Source organism: Sinocyclocheilus grahami, unplaced genomic scaffold (assembly GCF_001515645.1).
Source record: "Sinocyclocheilus grahami isolate Dianchi unplaced genomic scaffold, SAMN03320097.WGS_v1.1 scaffold1582.1, whole genome shotgun sequence".
Classification (NCBI taxonomy): domain Eukaryota; kingdom Metazoa; phylum Chordata; class Actinopteri; order Cypriniformes; family Cyprinidae; genus Sinocyclocheilus; species Sinocyclocheilus grahami.
The window spans coordinates 1-18,780 of record NW_015506761.1 but is presented as its reverse complement, the minus strand read 5'-3'; the positions used below and the strand labels follow the sequence as shown (position 1 = coordinate 18,780).

At 39.3% G+C, this 18,780-nt stretch overlaps 1 protein-coding gene across 1 annotated transcript in view; it reads left to right on the top strand.

Annotated features, from left to right (window-relative positions):
• Positions 1 to 8,623, top strand: part of LOC107571351 (macrophage mannose receptor 1-like) — a 51,889-nt gene extending 43,266 nt beyond the window's left edge. Inside the window, exon 14 of the mRNA XM_016257673.1 lies at positions 7,932 to 8,623. Coding sequence (XP_016113159.1) covers positions 7,932 to 8,170 — 239 coding nt within the window. The 3' untranslated portion in view covers positions 8,171 to 8,623. The remainder of the gene's footprint in view (positions 1 to 7,931) is intronic.
• The last annotated feature ends 10,157 nt before the right edge of the window (positions 8,624 to 18,780 follow it).

Here is an 18,780-nt window from a genome sequence, read left to right as displayed (position 1 = left end):
GGATGGGAGCATAAGCATATGATTCGGGAGCACTGTGCACACAGGCAACCCTTTAGCAAGGGGAGCACATTAAGCTCAACCGAGAGAGCAGCCTATTAGGGAGGCAGACAGGGCCTAGCAACCTAGTATGGCTATCTAATGGAGCATGTTCACAGGTGACGCTCTAGAATTAGGGGAGCGCTATCCAGCTAAACTGAGTAGGTATCATCAGGATACAAAAGCAGAGTGGGGCCCAGAGTAAAAAACTGGGTAACACTTTATTTTGATAGTCCACTTTTGACATTCTATTAACAGTAAGTAACTTTGCAACTACATGTCAACTAACAGTCATTAGAGTATTAGTAGACTGTCTGCTTAATACCTTCTAAAACTTTATATTGATGGGTACACAGCATACAACATAGAATCAGAATCAGAAAGAGCTTTATTGCCAAGTATGATTGTGCATACAAGGAATTTGTTTTAGTGTCAGAAGCTTCCAGTACACGGAGACAACAACAACACACAGACAATAAAAATAAGATGAGAATAAAAATACACACATGTAAATATAAATAGACAAAAATAAAAAATAAATAAAAATAAATAAATTGTATGTACAGTTGTGTTATAGATGATAGAATAGGAATATAATAGAGTGAGATGCAGGGATGTACTAGGATGTAGGTGGTAACAAATAAATATAAGATTATTGCACATATCTTTATTGCATAATGGGGGGAACATTTAACTGTTCATAAGGTAGATTGCCTGGGGGAAGAAACTGTTTTTGTGCCTGGCTGTCCTGGTATTTGCGGCTCTGAAGCGCCGACCAGATGGCAAAAGTTCAAAAAGGGGATGGCTTGGATGTGAGGGATCCAGATTGATTTTCTGAGCCCTTTTCCTCACTCTGGATGTATACAGTTCTTGAAGGGTCGGCAGGGGAGCACCAATAATCCTCTCGGCAGTCAGAACCGTTCTCTGTAGTCTTCTGGTGTCTGATTTTGTAGCTGAACCAAACCAGACAGTTATTAATGTGCACAGAACAGACTCGATGATGGCTGAGTAGAACTGATTCAGCAGCTCCTGTGGCAGGTTGAATTTCCTCAGCTGGCGAAGGAAGTACAACCTTTGTTGGGCCTTTTTTACAATGGAGTCGATGTGAGTGTCCCACTTCAGGTCCTGAGAGATGGTGGTTCCCAGGAATCTGAATGACTCATCAGAGTGGGGAGTGCAGGGATGTTTCTCCTGAAGTCCATGATCATCTCCACTGTTTTGAGTGTGTTCAGCTCCAGGTTCTTAAGACTGCACCAGACAGCCAGCTGCTCAACCTCTTGTATGTAAGCAGGCTCATCCCCATCCTGTATGAGGCCGATAAGTGTGGTATCATCTGCGAACTTCAGGAGCTTGACAGAGGGGTCTTTAGAGGTGCAGTCGTTGGTGTACAGGGAGAAGAGCAGTGGGGAGAGGACTCAACCCCATCTTCTCACAGACATACTAACATTGAGAAACTTTGCAATTATATGTAAACGTATTCTACTAACCCTAAACCTAACCTAACAGTCTACTCTGAGAGTTAGTAGACATGTAGTTGCAAATTAATGAAAATTATTTGATATGTAGTTGCAAAATTACTTATAGTTAGTAGTAGAATGTCTAACGTGGACTATCAAAACTGGGTCCTGAGCCGACTCATAGAAATGGAACAAAGCTAGCATTGCTTTACCCTCACCCTCACCATTTTTTAATTTTAAAAAAGTGTGTGAAACATATAGTGCACACACTTACCATAAACATGGATTTTGGACCATGCTCAACTCAGAAACCAAGAGGAGATTTCAAATGCTCAGTTGGGAGCAGCGCGCTCAAGGTGACCCCCAAACGATGGGAGCGCTACTAAACTTAATCATAAGAGCAGCCAGCCTATAAGGGAGGCAGATCCTAACTACCTGATGTGGTTGCTGGACGGAGCTCGGAGAGTGGAGGGCCCGACTTCCCAGGAGTGGGAGAGGCACTCAGATGCTCAATTGGGAGCGGCATGCTCATAGGTGACCCTTAAGAATGAGGGGTGCGTTCTCAACCACAAAACAAGTCTAGCAGGGAGGCGTAAAGGGCCCAACCACCTGAGATAGCTACTCAATGGAGTTTCCAGAGTTTCCACTCAGCTCAGCGAGAAAGAGCGGTCTATAACCCAGGAGCTAGACTCTCAACTCTCTGAGGAGAGGAAAACTCGCATGCTCTGCTTAGGAGCGAAGAAGCTCAAATAACCCTCCCGCATGTGAGGGGAGCACTACCATGCTCAGAATGCAGACTGACCTCAGATAGAGAATAAAGAACAGGATTCAGGTTGTGTTGGGCATGCTCAGTGCGCCAGTGCGCTCACTTGCTCTCAAAATACTCCGTCATTTTTGGTCATACAGACAACAGTAATTAGTCTTTCGAATCTGTAAAGACTCTATGTTTATTTGTGTGCACTCACAATAACAGCAAAACGTTGCTCTTTTATAAAATAATGAAAGCAAACAGGATGCACTTTCTGCTCTCTTGAGCGCAAAACTTTGTGTATACTTGCCTTACAGGCATGAAAAACATATCTATATAGAGAGCGACATGTCTACTTTAAAATGAACCAATTCCAATGGAAAACAAATATTCTCAGATTATGTCATTCGTATGAAACATGCATACAGGCACGTCCACTACTGCGGAGATAATGAGTCTGTGCCACTAATTTCATCTCTTAAGCTGAAAACTAGTGTATCAATACATTATTAAAATGTTAATGCAGCCACCTTACTGTTTTTCCTGGACACATTCATAATCTGCTGGTGTGCTGTGGCAAGCTTTATGGGTGTGCTTGAGCACTTATTAGGCTATTGTAGCGTCTGGACCACTCAAACACACAATACATATTTTGTTAGCTAGATTTAACAAATACTCTTTAACACCCCAGGAAGCTGAACAGGCCCCTGGTTCTATATTTACGTGTATATGTGTATGTTAGACCAGTTTATGTGTTTATGTAGTCTGTTGGACTAGTTTAAGTGTTTATGTAGTTAATAAAACCTTACTTGTATCACACTTGACGTGTTCATTGTTTGCTTATAACCGGAGTCACTTATTATGCAAGATTTACGCTACAACCTTTTTGTAGAATTGTACAGTAAGAAGTTATTTCCCTTAACCAGGAAATTAACGTTCTTAGAATTGACAGAGTTGACCCTGAGAGGTCAAGTAAATATCTACAGCGGATCTAAAATATTCATAATTAATTATAACTAGTTATGGTTAATTATTCATATTTCCCATGAGTTGATTCGTTACACTATGTAGGCAGTTAAAGGCTCATTATAATGATTTAAATGGCTTATTAATAAATGTGAGATTAGTCGACTAATGCTTAAAATGAATGACTACTAGTCGACCAGAAAAATATTTAGTCAAGGGAAGATGGCATTCAGATGAGATGTAATTTGAAGAGGATGGCAAGGAGGGAGCCTTAAAATAAGATGTCTTGCCCATAGAAAGAGAGCAAGCTTAGCGTCTCTTCAATAGGGGGTATCTTCTCATATCCGCTTTCACGCACCCATTCGATGTTGGCATAACTAGTTTGCTGAAATGAAGATCATGAAGAAAAGGAAGGCTCAACTGAACTGGAGTTGTTTATCAGAAAGATAATGCTCGTCGAGACAATCACGAGGAGTCACCTTCCTGGCCCACTTCCACGGCAAGTCAAGTCTCGCCGTGGCGTGTTCCATAACCACAAGCAGCTCCGTGTATGCAGGACAGGAGGATTGGGAGGACTCAGTCTCAATTTCCTCATCCTCATCTAACAACTCCTGCTCTTCCTGGCTTGGAACCAGCAGAGCTCTAGCCTCTGGACCGGATGACGTCAGAGAAATAGTCATGAAGTAATAATCATCATTCAGCAGCTCACTCTCGTCCGTGATTGACGAGCGAGAAAGGCAAAACCCCTTTTTCAACTCATCGGCCAGGTCCACCTGAGAAACACCTTACTAGTGCTCGCCATGGTTGCACGCGTTCTTACCGGTATGCAGATTCAAACAAAACAGTCCCTTTAAAGATGAAGAAGAGGATGATGTGTTCTCTCTGCGCCCTTTTATACTGTGGTCACGTTATATTAGTGGCGTCATAGTAATGTTATTGTCATGTTTTTATGTATGTTTCAGACACCGGTATTGCCGAAGGCGTTCCCGTAGCGACCGCTAGAGGACACAGCTCGAAGTTCCCTCGGAAAGGAACTATTTGAAACATTTCTTATTTAACCATAATGGCTTTAAATTATCATTTGGGGTACTGTCTTTGCCAAATTAATTAAAACTGATGTGAAATCTTGCTAAACAAAGACATGATATATATCAAACCTACAAAATAAATCATATGCCCCACTCATTGAAAACCCCTGAGACAGACTCCGCTTGCTTTCATTCACGTGATTTGTCGAGATGAAAGATGACCCCGCCTGGTAGTGTGATTTATATAGTGTAATTTCTAATCACCCAGATACTGACACTGACACTTTGACTCTGAGTACGAGCAACATGTCAGAAGTGCCAGTATGCAAGAAAAAAATGCTGATACTCTAAAGACTAAAATATAGAAGTGCTCACTTCAAGCACTGCAAATAATGATGTGTCTGATTGGTCTAGCAGTTACATCTCCTAAGCCAGTGTTTCCCAACCACTGTGTCGCGGCACACTAGTGTGCTGTGACAGGTTGTCGGATGTGCCGTGGAAAATTATCAAAAATGTCCTTATCTCTATTATATTTCGTTATTATTATTTTAAAGGGGTCATCGGATGCAAAACATAAATGTGTTTTGGCAGTGTGTACACACATCCACCCCTTAATGATAAAAATCCACCCAGTGCTTTTTTAAATCCCAATAATAATGATCACTTTCTCAAATCAGGCTGTTCTGAGATTCTTGGCTGAGTGACGTAGTTCTGCACAGGCCCCTCCCACGACTATTGAATGACACTGGCGTTTAAGCGTAGACCCACCCTGAGTGAGCTGGAAAACTTCCGCCATTGTTTTAACACTGGAGCAGGGGTAGACAAGATTCCCTCCTAAGTGATTGAGGTGTTTTGTTGTTGGATGTAATAATGAACATAGCAGTTGTCATTTACTCATAACATCTGAGCCTCTGAAGACGCAGAGGATTACGTTTGTTTTTGAAGGCAATGCGCCCCCGAGCTACCTAAATGCGTCTAATGCCGAGTTCACACTGCACGATTTTCAAACTTGTCGGATCGCCGTTGTTTTCACACTGCATGACTATCTGGGGTAGCATTCAGTTGCTGCTGTGTTCACATTTCACGATGGATCGGCGACAGGGGGTTTCACATTGCATGACTTCACAATAGGAAGAATCGCCGACAGCTCTGTCTGGTCCGCAAACTAAGTTTCACAACAAAACACATGCGAGAAGTGATAAGGAAATAACGCGAGAACCCACATGCGTCAGACCGGAGTTCTCGCGAGCAAGACTGTAATTATTAAAAAAAAATATATATAGCCCGCAAATTGTCTGTGAGCTGATTTCCAGCTACAAGGAGAAAAAGAAAAACAGATTATGCAGGAGGGAGATGAAGAGAACAGGGATTGGGTGCATGTTCTGCAAAGAGAGTTGGAGGTAAATCATTTTGCAATAACTGTTATGTTGATGTTGTGGCTGGTCAAGCAAATGTTTGTGCTTGTTTCTGTATGATATAATTGTTCATATATCTATTAAAATACTGATATTCTGGTCTATAACTCCTCCCCGAACTTCCCTCTGCCCTGTATCTTGGTCTCTCATTGGCTGTAGGTCATCGCCGATGTGTTTTTCAGTCAGAACTCATTTCACACAGCGTGATTGTCACTCAGATCACCTCAGATCGCGTCTTTGACCATTCACACTGCGTGATTGTCACTCGCGTGAATGAACACCGATTTGCCTCCGATGTCAGGCATTTGTCGGCGATTTCGCAAAACCTGTCGGCGAGTGAAAAATCGGGCTAATATCGTGCAGTGTGAACTCGGCATAAGTTCGCATGAATCATTCGTGATCCAGCTTCACATACAGAAGAAGTGAATATACGTTTTTTTTATGAATATTTGCAAATCGTTTACAGTCTCATGAGAATGGCTCGTAACCCCACAGAAGAGAGGGGTGGGGTGAGCAGAGCTCATTAGCATTTAAAGGGACATGCACTTTAAACAGCTTGCTGTGAACAGAGCTGTTTTTGACAAGGTAAAAAGGGTGTTGTTTTACACTACCATTGAGAAATTTTAACCAAAGTATGTTATAGACTTTTCATTAAGACCCTAAAAAATCATATCAACTTGTGGAAAATGGGCATCCGATGACCCCTTTAAATCAGTGCTATTGGTCATCGTTATGTCTGTTTGTGGGTTTTACAAATATTTAACCAATGAAAAGCATTCAAAAGAGCTTGTGACTAAACCTCGTTACGCCATTGGATCCTCAAATTGTCAGTCAAACCTCATAACTCCGCCCCGCCTCCATTCAGAATGAAGTGCCGCGCTGCGCAGTATGACGACAGACACTTACTTATTTGGAATGTAAGGGTAAATAAAGAACTGATGTTTGAATAAGTACAATGTTTCCTTTACTCGAGAAACACTGTCTATAAAGCTAATGTTTTTGTGTGTTTAAAGAACAGAGAAGAGTCTTAGTATTTGCTGTCTAATTGTAGCCAATACACTTTTGTACATTTTAAATATCCTGTACATAGCTGTTCGTCTTTTATATCATAAGATTTTGGCCAAGTGTATTAAACAACAAGAGAAACCGAGTGCCCAAATAGCTACAATAAACATGCAAACTGATGAAAACGTTATGCAATTAATTTACTGCCTCAGATGCGGCCGTTCTAATGATGGACAAAACACAGATCTCTGTCACATCAAAAACCTTGTTAACTCCATTTGAGTATGATTTTTTTAGAAAATATTAAGCGCAAGTGTCTGATCCTATATATAAAACCAAAATACCAACTCTGATGACAAAATATTTAATTATTGAAAAAAATAACTTTTCCCCTTTCTATTTTTTTTTATGCTTAGAGGTGTGCCGTGGAATTTTTTACATATTAAAACTGTACCGTGACAGAAAAAAGGTTGGGAAACGCTGTCCTAGGCTAGTTGAGGTTTGAGGTGGGCAACAACAAGGATGGAGACATGGCTTTGCGGCAAAACTTAGAAAACAAGACTGTCAACTGAAAAGAAAAGAAAAGAAAGAAGAATGTGATTAGACTAGATGGCTTATCTCTTCATGATTGTAGATAGCTCTGCTCCATCACAACTGCCGGTGAATTTCAAGTATCCATGTACACCTTGATTAGCTGGTTCAGGTGTTTTTGATTAGAGTTGGAGTTGAACCAACTGGAGCATGGTTGGAAAGTTAGAGTTAGAACAAATTATGCAGGCCCATACCTTACTCATTGTATGCACTGGTTACTCCCTGGATGAGTTTGGACCGAGTCATTTTCATATTTGCATGAATCACGGCACAGTTGTATTGTGACAGAACTCAGAGCACCTCTTACACGTAGTGCAGCCCACATGACAGCTTTTACATTTTCACCAATTTTTCATGTGAACCATGCTCTGTTTCAAACTTAACTGTCAGTTTAAAAACTTGATGAGCATACATTACTATAACTGAAATAGAAAACTTTTAAATAAAGTTGTCGACTTCCACACACACACACACACACACACACACACAGACAGGCAGACAGATATTTATATCAAAGTATCTCCTCACAGGAAATTTTCTTTGACAGGGTGGGGCGTGGCCTCGTGGCCTCAATATTCTTATCACTCTTGACAGCCCTAAATATAAAATAACCATACATATATCTCTAAATTCTTATTCTAGACATATTTTAATGTTGCTACTAATTTCTGTTTTTGCATTGCAGTCATTGCGGTGGAAGAGGCCCCTCATGGCTCTGCTGGTATCGCAGTAGGGGTTGTCTTGGTCATCATTGCTATGGCAGGGCTTGCCACATTTTTGTTTTTTAAGAAAATCCCTAGGCCTGTGATTGGAGAATGTACGTTTGACAACAGACTCTACATAAATTCTGACCTGATACGGTCTCCTGCCACAATTGATACAAAGGGACTTGTTGCAAATATTGAACAGAATGAGCATGCCTAACACAAACATACACACTTTCACATACAGATACAAATTGACATGCATACACACCCCTCACTATGACAGTAAAGGAAATGACCCTATTAAAGCCCCTCCAAATGTAAGTTTTAAACTTGAGCATACAGTACTTTATAAATCTGGGGAGGGCTTATAAAATACATGTGTATCATTTAAGCCCACATTTGTTCCAGATGAGCCAACCGTGTGTTTATGTGTGAATGCTCTTTATTTTATAAAAACATTTTTGATCTGTCATTCAAACTAATTAAAGAGCTTATGATAGTAGACAAACGTGGATTACACTTTTAGATACAGTTAAAGAAGTCTGTACAGTCTAACCCTTTTTGTAAATGGATGTTTCCTCAATTATATAAAAGTTCCTGTAACCTATTCTTGTTTTATAAACATCTGCAATCTTTATTTTCTCTCTCCTTTCTTTGAATAAACATGTATTAGGACACTCTACATATCTCTCGCTCTCTAGGGGTAAACGTAGCTATTAAGCTCACAAAAATCAAAGATATCAGTTTCAGTACAATAAGTTATGTTAAAATATAATATTAATCTCTCAATCTCTTAATCTCTTAATATTTAATTTTATTTTAAATGACAGAATCATTTCAAATAAGATGCACATCATTAAATGCAAAAGGTCTGGCTGTGCGTAAGAGTAATTTTTTTGTACCCTTTAAGCACACCCGTTTCCAATAAGCTCACATCATGTTTTATTAAAAATTCTTCTTTAAAAAAATGTTTTAAAGAATAATTGAAAAAAATGTTTTTTTGAAGGGACAGAGTCAATCACACAAAAAAACAGAACATTAAAATCAAGAAACAAGGCATTCAGTTTGATCAATTTATATTCATTGTGAAGTGTCATTACTAAGTGCCCTTAGTAAGCAGGGAGAACATCTTTCGCGAATGCAGTCTGATGTGTATTACGGAGACATGGTTACATGATGGCATACCTGATTCCAGCATTAATATAAATGGCTTCAGTGCAGTGCGGGGAGACCGGAGAAGAGAGGAGTGCGGTAAGAGGAGAGGAGGAGGACTGGCTGTTTATATTAGCAACATGTGGTGCCACCTGGGTCATGTAACTGTGAAAGAGCGTGTTTGCAGCCCTGATATTGAACTTTTAGCTGTGGGGCTTCACCCATACTACATGCCTAGAGAGTTCTCTCACGCCATTTTAATCGCTGTCTACATTCCTCCATCCGCTAATGCTGCGGGCGCATGCGATCTCATATACTCAGTCACTGCCAAACTTCAGACTCGCCACCCCGACGCCTTGTATCTCATCTCCAGTGACTTCAATCAATCGTCCCTCACGAAAACACTTCCTACCTTCACTCAGTATGTGGATTGTTACACCGGAGGTGTCAGGACCCTAGACTTGATGTATTCAAATGTTAAAGGGGCCAACAGCTCTTCAGCCCTCCTCCCACTAGGCAGGTCAGATCACAACCTGATCCATCTCCTTCCAATATACAAACCCCTGGTTCAGAGGCAACCTGCTACTGTCAGGAAGGTGAGGAAATGGTCTGATGAAGCCAATACTGCCCTGCAGGAGTGCTTTGAGTCTACTAACTGGGAGGTGCTCTGTGAGCCACAGGGTGAGGACATTGACCAATTGACTGACTGCACCACGGAATATATTAATTTCTGTGTTGACATCTGCATGCCCCTGAAAACTATTTATTGTTTCCCTAACAATAAACCCTGGGTCACCAAGGACATTAAAGGTGCTCTCAATGATAAAAAAGAGGTCTTTTAGGACGGGTGATAAGGAGGAAGCTAAGAGGGCTCAAAGACTGCTGTCTGTCAAGATAAGGGAGGGAAAGGAAAAGTACAGGAGGAAATTGGAAAATAGCCTGCAACAAAATAACTTGAGGGAGGTGTGGAGAGGCATGAGAACCATCACTGGCTACAAAACCGGCAGCTAGCTGTTGGAGGGCAATATAGACCATGCTAATGAGCTTAATCTTTTCTTCAGTAGATTTGATGTGAAGTCTCAAATGCTCCCCTCCTATAACTTCTCTACACATTCACTAGTCCATCCCCCCCATGTAGTGACCACTATGCCAGATTCCTCTGGAACCATCACCATCTCAGAGGATCAAGTAAGAAGGGAATTGAGCAGGCTTAGCCCCACAAAGGCTGTGGGCCCTGATGGAATCAGTCCAAGAATACTGAAAGCCTGTGCCCCGCAACTTTGTGGTGTGCTACAATACATCTTTAACCTGAGCCTATATCTGGAGAGGGTTCCAGTGCTATGGAAAACATCTCGCTTAGTGCCGGTGCCAAAAGTTGCACGGCCCTGTGTACCCAATGACTAGAGGCCAGTAGCGCTGACCTCTCACATAATGAAAGTTTTTGAGAGACTGATCCTCAGATCCATTCGGCCCCTTGTCAAACCTTTCCTTGATTCGTTACAGTTTGCCTACCAGCCTCAACTTGGAGTGGATGATGCCATCGTCCACCTGTTCCATCGAACCTATACTCACCTAGAGAAAGCAGGGAGCTCTGTGACGTTTATGTTTTTTGACATCTCTAGTGCCTTTAACACCATCAGGCCCACTCTACTGGAGGAGAAGTTGAAGAACATGCAGGTGTACACTCCTCTGGTCTCTTGGATTATGGCCTACCTCACTGGCCGCCCCCAGTACGTCCGCATACAGAACTGTGTCCGACACTGTGATCTGCAGCACCGGTGCTCCTCAGGGGACAGTTCTTTCTCCCTTCCTCTTCAGCCTGTATACATCTGATTTTAGTTACAACTCCGAATTCTGCCATCTTCAGAAGTTCTCTGATTACTCTGTGGTTGTAGAATGTATTCAGGGTGGTGACACCTCAGAGTATCAGACGGTAGTGGATTTATTTTATTACCTGGAGTGAGCTAAACCACCTACAGCTCAATGTCAGGAAAACAAAGGAACTTGTAGTGGACTTTAGAAAATCCAGGACCCCCGTCACTCCTTTGTCTCTCCATGGTGAGGAAGTGGAGATTGTTGCAGATTACAAATACCTGGGAGTCCATATAGACAACAAACTGGACTGGACATCAAATTCAACAGCACTCTTCAAGAAAGGTCAAAGCAGCCTGTATTTTCTGAGGAGGCTCAAGTCTTTTAACGTCTGCAACACTATGCTGCAGATGTTCTATGAGTCTATGGTGTCTAGTGTCATTTTCTATGTAGTGGTCTGTTGGGGAAGTAGTATGAAGGTGGCAGACAGAAATAAACTGGACAAACTAATTAGGAGGGCTGGCTCTGTACTTGGCATGGAGCTGGACCCTGTTCATGTTGTGGCTGAGAGAAGGATGTTGTCAAAACTTTACTCAATCCCGGACAATCCTTCTCACCCACTACACAGTGTGCTGGTCGACCAGAGGAGCACATTCACCCAGAGACTGATTACTGCCAAGTGTTCCACTGAGCGCTTCAGAAGAACCTTTATCCCTGTGGCCATCAGGCTGTACAACTCCTCTCTATAAGTGCTGGAACATTTTTGAGTAATGCATGTGTAATACATGTTCATTTCATATGCAATAAGGGACTTTTCTTGTGCAATGCAAATTATTATTATTATTACTGCCTATTTATTAATACTAAAATTAGTGTGCAATGCATACTATATAACTACTGTACTTAATTACCATTACCATACTGGACTTATTATATTCCACATTTGTTATTCCATTTCACTTTAATTAATTTCATATTTGAGCTAAACTACCATTTTCACTGGTCTAGTTTTATATTATTATTTGTATGTTTTACTTATTCATTTTTAATTTTATTGATATATAGGTATATATTTATAAATTTTATTATATTTTTTCTTTCTTTCATTTCTTTCTTTCTTTCTTGAGAGCAATTTCCCTCTGGGATTAATAAAGTTTTTTGAATCTTGAATCTTGAATCTCATTCAAACACATTGCAACATCATGACTGGTCCACGGTCAGCTAAGTAACACATATTCAAATAACAAAACAAACCAATAAAACATTTCAATCATGGGTTGAGCACAGAAACTAGCCTCATTGTGTACTGTATGATGGTCACAAACTCCGATTTTTTAGCTTCAGACTTTGATTCCACCCAGTTGGAGGATATCAAACATGTTTGATATTTTCCGCTGATTTTAGAACACATATTGTTTTCATTTGTCATACGTCTACCAGCAACAATGTGCACGTTTCTGGATGAGTTTGTTGTGATCTGAAGGAATTTAAAATCTGGTAGTGTGTGATGCTCAGTCGTTTACTGTATGATGCCCAGTTTTCCTTTGTGACTATCTACAAAGTCAGTAAGTGTATGATGCCTAGCTGGTGTTTTAAAAATCTGTTTAAATTTTAAGTCATGTATAGTGTATTCCAGCTTTTAATCGTTTTATTTTATTTTTTCCTGGACAGATATGACAGGTTTCTGATGTCTCCTTCTTTGTACAGATGACATGACTCTTTCATCTTTGGGCATAAACTATAGTTATGTCTAGATTTTGTCATCTTAAAGTTGTGAAAATAAGTTATTAATTATTTTATAAAGATTAACTTAAAGTGACAACCATCAGTTAATATTTAAAGTATGTTGTTATGAAGTATTTAAATAGACATTCAGTGTGGAAGAGCTTAAAGGGAGCACAATGAGCTTAATTGGAGCAGCAACAATTTTTAATTAATAAATATAAGATGAAATTTAAAGGACAAGATTTAGCTAAATAAATATTCTAGGTCATGTATTAAGTTTATACATAATGTTATATGAAAAACTATTATATGGAGCTTATAATATGACAACAATAATTTAATTTGTATTGTGTAAATTTGAATTATTGACAAGTGTCATTTAACAAAACTGAATATTATGTGGCATTTAACATTGTTATGAATTAGATTTTTTTCACTTGAATATTAAACATTTGAAATTGAACACAACTGAATATTTTTTTATGGCAGCGTTTTATAGACATGTATTTTCAAAAAGCAATTTTTTTTGTTCTGAAATCTTAGACTGTAAAGTTAAACAAAGTTTTCTGGCGTGAGCGTGTGGTTTAAGATCTAGCTGATCATGAATCACCCAGAGGTAGCCTAGGTGATTCTTAAACATTTATGATTTATATACTTATATGTTAGGTAAGCATTCTCAGCATGTGAAACATTTGTCTAAGCGGTCTCTGATGTTTGTTTTAAAGTAGCCTATATTTGGTGTGAAAGTGATTAGCATGCCACTGTGTCTACACAGGACACGAGCGAAAGCAAAAAAGACAGTAGAGCCCATTGATTATAATCAGTGATATTTCAGAATCAGAATCAAATCAGATTTATTGCCAGGTATGTTTACACATACAAGGATTTTTTTCTTCGTAACAGAAGCTTCCACAGTGCATGGCGCAGCGCAACACTATACGGAAGCGACTGCTTGAAGCGGCAAAGCACATATTGCAAAGAGCTTGGACTATGTCAGGAATAATGGGGAATCCGTTTGCTCTTGGGAATTTCGCATTCAGTGTAGACAGTATTGATTATAATAAATAGGTTCTGCTGGCTTTTGTCACAACGCGTCTTACTGCTCGCTTCCGGTCGAGACACAGTGTAAGTGTCATGCATAAGTCTGTTAATAATTCAATTCTGCTTCATTCGTTCCACGATCGGAATCCATGCTGATGTTTGTAAACTGTGTTTTGAGCTGAAGGCATCGTGAATAAACATATACGATTACAGTATAACCCTTCATTTCTGCTCAATTTAATACACATTAAACTAATATATATATATATATATATATATATATATATATATACATATATACACTGAACAAAATTATAAATTCAACACTTCTTGAAGTCTAGAGTTTTTGCTTCAAAATTATGTGAAAATCATCTTAATCACTCATTCACAGAAAACAATATATTGATTAAAATGTTCTAAGACACTTTTTGTGTAGAAAAGGTATATGCGAGTAGGCGTAAATGATCATGCATAATGCTGTGATTCACACCTGAGAAGACAAAGGCCTGCATAATGAGCTGCTCAGTCAGGTGGAAAAAAGAAATGTATATATTTTTTGTTTGTAGTTTATTTAGAATACATATAACTATCACATAAAATAACTCATGGGAATGTGTGCATCACATGGTCTTAACTGTGGTCCAAGTTCTTGTGCAGGCAGGAATCTCCATTTCCATGACCAAGTGGGCTGCTTTGCTTTGGCTCTCTTTGCAACAGGTTCTTTAGCACTGTTATTCTCACATCTGAAATAAAAAAGTAAGCATGCTGGAAAACTAATACAAGTAGGTTAATAAAAAAAGACTTACTCATGTTTATGATCACTGCTGGATCAAGCCGCTGCATTGTTTTTTCCTGAGGTAATCCAAAGCTTCTTGAGGTGAATTCTGTCTTATTCCTCTCAGCGTGACGCGAACAGTAAAACTTGAGGTCTTGCTGCTTTGTTTGCTGTGATGTGGGCATTTACACGCAGTGTGCTTCATGTGGATGATTATAATATCTATAGCGCGCTCAGCGCATGGGCGTGGTCGCATTAGATATAATGAAGGGAGACGTGAAAGACTGGACATCTCGTTGGTTTCATATGGATTACTTTATCACAGAATATTTGCTTTCGATAAGACTTGCTTAGTTTAAAAGTAGACATGTCAAGCTTTCTATAGATATATCTCTCATGTCTCTTTGTTGAGTATTTACTGAGTTACAGTTCATTTTAATGACACATTTCTAAATAAAGATCACGCAGACCAAGGTGGCAGACAGCGCACCATGATTGTTTTCTTTATTTTATAAATGCACAAAGTTTTGTTGTTATTATGTGTGTATACAAATAAAAGTAGACCGTTTACAGATTCGATTGATGTATTTCTCTTATCTGTAAGATCAAAACTGAAAGTGTAATTTAAGTTATTTTCGGTGTTATCAGGAGAAGATGCCACAAAACGCGTATCCGCGTTAGTCGACCCCAGAGGGTTAAGATGTTGTGACTGTGTTATCAGGTTTTTCATTATATACTGTATACAATGTTAATATCAAAATTATTATTTGAATGGTTATCATCGTTGGCCATAGGGCCAATCTTGAGTTGTGAAGGTTATATCTGTCTTAAATGTATGATACTAAAATATACGCCTGTATAAAAATAATGATAGCTGAAAGTTAGCAGTTCTTTAAGCTAAGTTTATGTATTTTTCTCTGTTGTAGGATATCAGACCGAATCAGACAATCTAAGATTTGGTCAAAACATAGTTGAAACATGAGGAGCCGAATCCCACAGAGGCCCAAGACAACAGGATGTTCATAAATCAGACCCTAGCACTAGGCAGTCTGAAGCAAGCCTAACCAACTCTTTCACAGAACAGCTTTCAACATTAACACAAAAGGAACACACTGATCATAACAACTCAGGAAGGAGATTGTCAATTTTAGGGCAAGTAATCAAGATTAAATGGTCAAAGAGATGACAGCATGACCCTCACATGAAAGTAAACACAATCCCGAGCCCTGTAGATTGACTTCCCCCAACTCTAACAAAGAACAGACTTTCAGAGATTCCTTACAGACCTCTTAATCTTAGGTCTTCATACATTCACAGAATGGCCCAGATACTGCCTTTCCATGCACCTGGGAGGAGAAATATACAACACCCCCAGCAAAGGCAGCGTCTAATTGGTCAAAACACCATTTGGGAGGTGTCCAAAAGCCCAGTTTAAATACTCAGGACACCATCAAATCAGCCCCTTCTTTGCTCGCTCTTTGTTTCACTTCTCTCTTTTTAGTCATAGCTTTGAGCTATGCATTTTAATCATGCTTCTTTAGCTTTTTGAGCGTGCTCTGGCTTACACGCCAGGTCTTCCAAAACCATGAGGAGAAACGCCACCTAGTCTCGTCAAACTTTACTTCTATTTTTTTACTTTAGTTTATTTTATTTTCCGTTGAGAGTTTTGTGTTTCGAGTTAAGTTTTGCTTAACGCCGCATCTCCGAGTCTGACCTCGAGTGTCGTCTAAAACTTTAACCAGACCACAGCTCCGCGTCGTCAGCCAACGCCCAACCACTGGCTTCCCAAGACTGAACTTCCAGCCAATCAGCGACCGCGGGAAACCCCCTGTTCTGCAAGGACCACAACAAAGGGAACCCCCGTACAGGCAACGCAACGCAACGCAACGCAAGTACCTCCAGATTCTAGCTGAACTGGTGCATTTAATATAAATTTTAACCTCATTGAGGATCTCAATGCGAGGGTTAATTAAGTGATTGATGGTTGTTCAGCTCTATGCAATTGCACATATTGCTGTAAACTTGGGATTTCACATTTTCATTCTCTTAAACTAATTATTTCCTCACTTTCTCTCTTTCTGCAACTTGTGTGAATGCGTGTGTTTACGTGTTAGATTAGTTTATATGTCTTAGATGTATCCAATAAAGCCTTATTTATATTGAAAAGAGAATTATCTTGTGTTTTGTGCTTACAAGTTAATGTCTTAAACTGCCGATCTTGTTACTGTGCTAATTAATAGTGCTTTCACTATATTTTGGATATAAATATCCATTGCAGAATTGATGTTATGTGGCCCGTTCAATGAATCGCTGGCCATCTCAGTGATCAGCCGTAAAACAGTGATTCTGTCCAAATTCCCTTTAAAATCTTAAATGATTCCCTTTGAGCTAAATTGACCTGTTTCCCTTACACTGTTATCTTTAAATGTTCGAGGTATTAGGTGTAATGTTAAACATAAGGCACTTTTTATTTTTTGCAAGGAGCAAGTAAAGGTTAATTGTTTCTTTCTTCAAGAGAAACATTCAGCAGATGTAGATGTGAGATTCTGGAAGTAACAATGGTATGGAGAGGCTTTTGTTTCTCATGGAACTTCCCATTCTGCAGGAGTCACCTTTTTGTTTAATCAAATGGACACTAAAATTATTGTAAATTTAAGCAATAGTGAGGGTCACTGGATTATTTTGGTTCTTGAATTTAAAGAATGGAACTATATGTTGCTAGATGTTTATGGTTACACTAATAAGGCCACTAATAGGTTGTTTTTTTTTCAGGAAATGGCTACCATGATTGATGAATGGAAGAGCACATATCTTACAGATAAAATTATTATTGAAGATTTGAATGCTGTTCCAGATGAATGGCAAAATAGATATCCTACTCTTTTTAACACATTTTCATTTAATCCCCTGATTTACAATCTATCCAAATGTCTTGATCTAATTGATATTTGGCATTTGAAGAACCCACAAAGAAAAAACATGGGGGTCTTTTTCTAGGGGTGGGAATCACCAGAGGCCTCACGATACGATATTAACACGATACAATATTATTGCTATTTTAAATATATTGCAATATTCTGCGATATATTGCTATTTATTACCTTTTTCCATCTTCAAATTATGTCCCCAAAGGAAAAATTTGACAACATCTTGTAGCGTCTGGACCAATCAGACACACCATTTTTCATTTGATTTAACAAATCAATTATTCATTCGATTTTCATTTCAATTATTCATTCATTAGATTCATTAGATTACCCCTCACCCAATAAACATGCTGGGTGCCAGGATGTCTGCGAACGAACAGGCCTCTGATTCCATGGCAACCAATGCTGATATCACTGGTTTTATTGCCCAAAGGAATGCGAATAGAGAAACTCACTCATTTTCCTCATAAGACAGAAACATAATGACAAGAGAAATGGACTGTTCTCTAATTAATTCATAGGAAAAGGCCTTAAAGGCCTCACATCAGTGACCCGCCTCCAGTCTGCGGTTCTGTTAGATTCTGAGAAGATGAGGATGTGAACAAAAATGCTCAGGGCCAGGCTTCGGCCTTGACTTTCCATTCACCAAGATCATCTGACTCAAACTGGTTCTTTTCCATCAACCAACTTCAGCAAAGATCAACTTGAGCCTTCAGATTGCATCGGGACTCTCTGTCAGACAGACAAGACGTGCAAGTATCAAACTTAGTCTTATTAATTAATACATTAAGTATCATTTGCACCTTTTTACAAAGGTGTGTTTGAACTAAGAAGCTGATGTTTCCTTCAGGCTGCAGATCTGCTGAATATCCAATGGTCCCATAGCTTCATGCTTTATTTCTTTTCTCTTTACTGCCTAAGCTTTAATCCTGTTCCTATACCAAATGTATGCGTGTGTTTGTGTGTGTGTATGTGTAGGTGTATATTAGACTAGTTTAAGTGTTTATGTAGTTAATAAAGTCTTACTTGTATCACACCTGAGGTTGTTCATTGTTTGCTCATAATCGTAGTCCCTAATCATGCAGATTTCTGCTACATGCTAGTACATGAGTAGTATTGTACAGTAAGAAAGTTATTTCCCTTAACCAGGAAATTAACATTCTTAGAATTGACAGACAGTTGACCCTGAGATGTCAAGTAAATACTTACAGCAGATCTAAATATTTATAATTGATTATAACTAGTTATGATTAATTATTAATATTTCCCCTTTGAGCTGATTCATTACAGAATGGCGGAGAACGCGAGGCATGATTAAACAAAGGTTATGAGCTTAAACACTGTCAACCCAAAAGTGTGTGCTTGATAGTCCAGGTTAGAATAGGGCGTGACTTG